Consider the following 6,919-nt stretch of genomic DNA (forward strand, 5'->3'; position numbering starts at 1 on the left):
GGTTTCTTAGACAACCCACTGTCAAAGCTGGTTTATTTGGATCATTACAGATAACTAAAAGTACTTCCAACAAACAGATAAACAAATTTCAATTTACTAATGACTAAGATAGATCTTCAAAACTTAAGTAGCAGAAAGTACACAGATGGTTTTTCAGTTTTGTAGCTCAATATGTGAACCATTTTTTCATACTGAAAGATTGATCTCGTTTGTAGACAATCTTTGATTTGAAAAGTGGGGTGGCAGTTGCTATTTGTGCTGCCATGTGCTTTTATAGCACTTAACTTAATGTCCCTCGAAACAGTGCACTCCCTGTGTGTGTGTGAGAGAGAGGCAAACACTGTATTCTTGAAACTACAAGTAGAAACTGTATTTAAAGATGCAAAGAATACATGTTTTTATCATCGAGAAGCTGCATCAGACTCAATAAATTAAAAGTTCACTATGAAATCATGTTGAAGACAATAAAGTAATATTCCAACACTGAATACACTTCTGGATAACATCTACCAAAACATATAAATATGTTGAATAACTCAGGATCCGGCGTGTTGACCAGTGAGCTTTGAGACCCTGCAAGCTGGGTGGCAGGACGTGTTTTTCAGATGTCAATGGAGGCCTTATATATAGAGATGCAGTAGATCTCTCAGAGTCTCTCAGCCAATGTGTTTGTGTGTCTAGCAGATGGCAGCCTCAGATCAGACACCCAAAGCAGGAGGGGTTGGCACATATTTCACAGGGATCCCAAGGCGTGGTGATGTACACTGGAAAATGCAAGAAAAAAGAAATATAAAAATTCATCAGAGTCAAAAGATGCTTTTGTGCCACCCGAGGGCCAGCGTTTCAGTTTTGTGAAATACTTCTAATATAATGGGATCCGGATCTGAATGTGTATCCGTCTCGATACAGCAACAACAACAACGTCTGTGTCTGAAGGGCTTCAAAGGTCCCCAAAGACTAGACTATTTGCACAGCAATTTTTACAGCCCTCTTGTCTGGCATTATCATTGCAGAGCCATTTTATGGTACAGCAGTTACATGACTTGCACGATACGTTGTGTAAACAGCGAACTGCAGGAATCCATTTGAGCGACTTAACTGAAGCCTGCACCTGTTGTCAGAGCATTTCCTCGTAAGTCTGACAGACAGCGTGTGCACCGACTGTTGATTAAACAGCATTTCAAAGAGCCTGTGTGTGATCGTTTCCTTTGTGAATATGAAACCCAAAGAACCAGATACTGTCTATTATGTTCATATTTAATAATTTGTTATTTGTTTCTCTTTTGCTCAGTCTTACCCAGTGTGGAGAAAAGGATGCCTGCCCCCTTCCCTTGACACACTGGCTGAAAGATCTGTGGCAGGAGAGGGTTGGCGCAAACGGCTACAACGCTCGTCTCGGCGAGGCGAGGGCTAACGTTGTCATCTAAATCCATCAGCCCCCTCAGCTCCTTCACTGTCTCCAAGGGGAAGCTTCTGTCTCCAACCTGGAGGAAGTAGGAGAGGTCAACAAGAAGAAAGGATGAATAGAAGGACAAGTGCTGCCGCTGTGAATTGAGCAGGAGAGCGCGCGAGAGAGGTTTTGTAAAGGAGACGATAGGAAGTGCGACGATGGAAATCAGCTAGATGTATTCTCAAACAAAAGACTGGAGTGCTGAGCGGACATGGCCAAATGATGGCAATTGGTGTGGAAACGTGTGTTTCATGTTGGAGGAGCCCCTCTGCTTGGATTAAATACATCCTCAGATCAGTCTGCTAACAGGCCCGACAACATCTGGATTTTAGAATTAACCATAATTTCCAAGATGGCATTTGGAAAATAAAAAAGAAAGAGTGAAAAGAAAGAAACAAACAGCCTGATGGATAAAATACAAAAAAAATTGTGAATAGGATACTCACCTTAACCTGCACACCTACAGCTCCCCTGCACACACTCAGCACCAAAACCAGGAAAACACTAAGCACTCTCATTTTCAGATGACGCAAGATGGCTCTCAGGTTAGAGGAGTGTTTCCTCTGTGGTCGCTGCACACCTGCTCTGCCTCTTATAAGGGGAGCGGACAGATTAGCAAATGATTTATAAACCACAACATCTGACGGGAGAAAAAAGGCAGGCCAGTCAAAGGGAACCAAAGGATGGCGCACTAGTGCCAAGTGCAGTGGATCCTCTTTTTTTAGTTTACAACCTCTATATCTGTTGTTTCCTCCGTCAGCACGCCATTTTGCTATTGACTTTGGGTTTCATTCCAGCGCATGGGATTCCTCACTGCCACCTAATAAATCTCATCCCTTGTCACTCTCCCACAGTTATTCGTCATGCAGCTGTCTGATAAGGAAGCGGCCATATATGTACAGAGCTGATCCATATAGGTCACTTGTTTGAGCAGATATTTGCAAATGGAAACTTTTTTTGTTTGGTTACATTGTGAGAAAAAAATTCAAAAGATAATTTACCTACCTTTTTTCAAAATACCCCATTTTAAATCAGTGAAGTGAGAAGTTAGATGTTAAGTCAACTCTGGTGAGAGGGAGCAGCTGTTTCCCAAAGACAGATAAAGGTCAGATGTGTGACGTCATTGTGAGTTGCAGGCTGGAGCTCCTCCATCAACAATGAACTGTAGCCTGACTGTGTGAACTGAGAGACATTGTTTCAGAAGTCACATTGAAGTCACAAAATCGACCTGTTTTGGCAGTTTTTTTTTGTCTGCTAGGTTTTTAAAAAAGAAACTGAGGCTTCAACGTTCTTGTTTATTCTTTGTTACAAATTTCAGACAAACTTTTTTTGTTTGCAAGCTGCCTACCAAGAGACAGACTGAGGGCGAATAGCGGTGGGTAGTCAGTGGGCAGTATACAAGAAACAAAGCACACAAACATAAACAACTAAATAACCACCACAATATAGATATGAACCTAGAAATGTGCATGATATCTGACCTCTAACTCTCTGGCTCTGTCCTCTACTGATTTAATTCACCATTGCCAAGGTTTTAAGATATGAAAAAATGACAACACAAGGAAGGTGAGTCACACGTCCATGCACACGGAAACAAGACACATGAAATAGAAAAGCTATAATGTAACTAGACAAGTATTGTTTGGAAAACCAATCAGGACCGGAATATTTTCATTGATTTTCATTGAATATGTTTCATATGATTATTAAATAGTTACTATATGGAGGTGCGGGAGGACATTTAAACGCACTAGCGAAGCTTTAAGTTCATATAGAAACTTTAAACTGACCTTGTCTCTGAGGAAAAACAGCTTTGAAAAGCTCCATTCCCTAAAGAAATGTCTGCTCCACAGAATTGGTCCAAGACAATGAGTGACATACCAATGAATCTGACCTAAGCCGATGAAATATAGGAAAATAGAGGGGGGATGACTGAAATGGGAGCTTTTAAAGAGGAGCACCATCTGGACCATTCCAGGTCCCAAACTAGACGATTAGAGGATGTGCAGGACATAAATCAATTTCTCAGTTGTTAATGGCTTCTAGCTCATAAAATAGTGAAATAATCTTTCTGCAAGGAGCAATACATTTCAGCACACTTATGACATAAAATACACAGACATGTGTTTCTGATGAAACTAGATAAAAGACAATGAGCAATCTTCCGAGTGATGAATTATATCTTTGTTTTAGTGGGATGTGTATGGAGTATCAGTTCAGCCTCACTGATACGTGGAGATGTACATATGGGACTTAAAAGTTGCGCATGAGAAAACTTTGATAAAAGATATTTCTAACTTCCCAGGCATCCAGCCAACACGGCGGAGGGAGAGTGTGCCTGTTATGTGATAAATCTCAAGGAAAACAAGTAAATCACACAGAATTTTAAAATGATATTGATGGAAGTTGTTCCAAATCTCACAGATAGTTCACAAGTTGTGGAAGAATTGCAATGTATATATGTACGTGCCAACCAACTTTACAAACACAAAAAGTATGTGATGAGAGTTGAAATCATCGCCTGTAATGACGCGACAGTATGTTGATAGATGAAGTCCTGACAGTCCAGAGCTGAAGCCACCACTAAACATCTATATTACTGCATATCTTCTTATTTTCTAGATTCACTGACTTGTTCAAATGCTGTTGTTCTTCTCCACACTGCCACGATTTACATCTGGAGCAGATATACTAACCCTTTATTAAATTTCAATTTCAATTTAAACATATTCTAATTGCTCATAGACTAAAAATGTATGAACCAAAGGAAAAAAGTGATTTAATCGGCCTGTGGTTGCTGCATTTAAATACTGCACAGTATGTCCTGTATATATTTATGTTTGTATCTTTTCATCATTACATGAATTATCTGAATTTGGGCATCAAAGCTACGAGTATATTGCAGGTGTCAGAGAGGGTATGAGGAGAGTCCATTGGTACCATGCAGTGTATCTGTTTAATGAGCTAGTTAAGCTGAGTCAGATGAGATGCATAAGATAAATTATTCACAACATCGACCATGGACATATTATTAGAGGCTGAAATGAAGGCAAAGGAAGCTTAAGCAAGTAATAAGAACAGAAGATACAGGAGCAACAACTGCTCGTACAGATGCAGCCAGTGGTCGCCAGCGAGCGCTCCGCTCTTTGTGGCTCTTTAGCTACTTTTAGCTCGTTGTTACGGTTTTATGTGTGGACATTTACTGCGCTCAATTTCTGGCAAACAAGCTCAGATAGCTACTAGCTAATGAAGGAGGTTGAGCGTCTAGTAGCTGAAGACCTAAATACATTCTCTGGGAGGAGACCAAAATAGAGCTACAAGGCCAGTGAATATTGCCTGACACTAATCAGGTGACCACAGACTCCGAATAAGTGATAATGTTGTTCTATGTCTGCTGGATGTGTGAATGGGTGCTTGCTAACATGTTTTATCAATATTATAAACCAGAAATATTGTGGTGGCCTTGTTCTGCTCAGCTTTTTAATGTTTTCTGCTCCCTATTGGCAATCAATTAACCCTTGTATGGTGTTCGGGTCTGTGGGACCTGTTTTCATTTTTTTATCAAGAGCAAAATGATACGATTAATTATTTTTTCAAACTCAGACTCATTGGCCTTGGCTCATATTGATGAGTCTGAGTTTGAAAAATTGATTAATCGTATAATTTTTCTTTTGATAAAGAACATGAAAACGGATGAAATCAGGTCCACAAACCCGAACACCATACAAGGGTTACATACAAATACATTTTTGACAGCAATTTGAATTTACAGGAAGAGACACAATGTACACATGATGAATTCAAGGCTTTTTATTCAAAACAATGTTGATAAAAAAGAAGTGAAATGAGAAAGAAACTTGTCTTTTAAATATGTATACAAAGCTTGGTAAGATATAAATGTAACAAATAATGTAAATTCCAAAGACCATCAGCAGAAAGATAAAGTGGTAAGTATGCTATAAAGTAACAGTTTGCACAAAAACATACATCAGTTTGTCAGATTTCTTTTTGTTTTGGGGCCTTTTTTGTCTAACAGCGACTTAAGTTATTAAGTGCTCAGTGGGCCAGAGTCAGAACCTTTGTATTCAGGGAACATAAAGTCATGGTCTCATCATTGCAGGCAAATGTTTTAGAAATTCCCTGAAATAGTTTTGAAGGGGTGGAGAAAAAAAAATCACAAGTCTAAAGCTGGGCAAGATGGTTTTGGCTTGCTGGGTTTGTTTAGCAGCCAGCGCAGGCAGCAAAGGCGCAAATCTCACAGACGTCCATGGGAACCATAGCTGAAATACAGACAGGAAACAGAAAGGCAGACATCAGCGACACTGTTCCTGTTCCACCACCATGACCTGACACGTTCACAGACACTGGCTACTCAATATCTGATGGCCTCACCTAGCCTGGCGAGGGATGCGGATCCTCCTCTCTGCCTACAGAGGTGCAGGAACTCCTGTGGGAGCATGGGATTGGCACAGAGGGAGTCGGCGCTCGCCCTGAGCCGTGGGCTCTGGTGTCCTGCAGAGCCGCTGGTCTCAGTCAGCTCCTGAAGCCTCTTGACGGCTTCCAGCGAGAAAAACAATCCATTCTCCTGGAGGAAAAGGCAGATGCTTTGGATTAAAGAACTGCAACTTAATCGAAGGTGTTACCATGTAGCATTAGTTCAAATAAGGATAATATGTGGCAGAGGTTTGCAAAGTTTGAGCATAGTTTGTACAGGACGGTAGCTGTGTCATTTCTGCAGTGTAGCCTACATGAACAATGCTACAGTCGAGGCCAGGCAGTTCCATCACGAAGACACAAGTCAGAAATGTTAAGTGATGCACTCACCTCAACCTGCACGGCCTCAGAGGTCCAGCCGAGAGCCAGGATGAGGACGGCGATGGTGGCGAGTGCGGCCTTCATGGTGACAGTTGACAACAGTTAGTCTTGCCTTTGTCTCTTGCTGTTTATGTGCTCAGCAGGTGCCTGGCTCGGTGTCTGCTTTCCCTCCGTCCACAAGCCTCCTTTTAAACGGTTCTACCCTGCAGCCCGGCGGTCATGTGACCGGAGGTGCTACAAATGGGAGCAAAGTTTTTCTCACGGGTTAATGAGTAGTGAAGGGGTTTTACAGGGTTGTAAAGGGAAATTCATAAATCCTACTTTGCCCTCATCACCTGTCTGATTATTTTTATGGATCTCTGCCTCACTTGGCTGCTCTGTCTTGCAGAATTGATCACACCTGTGGCCGGTTAAACAGTTACCATTTGCTCCATTGATTACGATGAAGCCACACCAGCCAATTGTTAGAAAGTCCTGTAACTCACACCTATGGAAATTATTGAACTTTGTTTCATATGCTGAAATGCCTCATGGATCATATTATATTGAGAAGATAGTCCTATATTTTTTATATGAATTACTCATACAGTATATTGCTTAGCACAGAAACTATTACAGAAAAATACATGATACCAAATTTCGTGCCAGGTACAT

General features: G+C 41.0%; 2 protein-coding genes across 2 annotated transcripts; both read right to left on the reverse strand.

The window, feature by feature from the left end:
- Nucleotides 1-477: 477 nt before the first annotated feature.
- On the reverse strand, nt 478-2,038 carry LOC139218246 (guanylin-like). The gene is made up of 3 exons (XM_070849813.1): nt 1,897-2,038; nt 1,298-1,484; nt 478-764 (listed from the first exon to the last, which is right to left on the reverse strand). Exons 1-3 carry the CDS (start codon nt 1,966-1,968, stop codon nt 694-696), a joined length of 330 nt encoding a protein of 109 aa, XP_070705914.1. The 5' UTR covers nt 1,969-2,038; the 3' UTR covers nt 478-693.
- A 3,209-nt stretch (nt 2,039-5,247) lies between these two features.
- LOC139216638 (guanylin-like) lies at nt 5,248-6,438 on the reverse strand. The gene is made up of 3 exons (XM_070847826.1): nt 6,275-6,438; nt 5,843-6,035; nt 5,248-5,730 (listed from the first exon to the last, which is right to left on the reverse strand). Exons 1-3 carry the CDS (start codon nt 6,347-6,349, stop codon nt 5,672-5,674), a joined length of 327 nt encoding a protein of 108 aa, XP_070703927.1. The 5' UTR covers nt 6,350-6,438; the 3' UTR covers nt 5,248-5,671.
- Between the last annotated feature and the right edge of the window lie 481 nt (nt 6,439-6,919).

The sequence above is a fragment of the Pempheris klunzingeri genome, chromosome 2, assembly GCF_042242105.1.
Source record: "Pempheris klunzingeri isolate RE-2024b chromosome 2, fPemKlu1.hap1, whole genome shotgun sequence".
Classification (NCBI taxonomy): Eukaryota; Metazoa; Chordata; class Actinopteri; order Acropomatiformes; family Pempheridae; genus Pempheris; species Pempheris klunzingeri.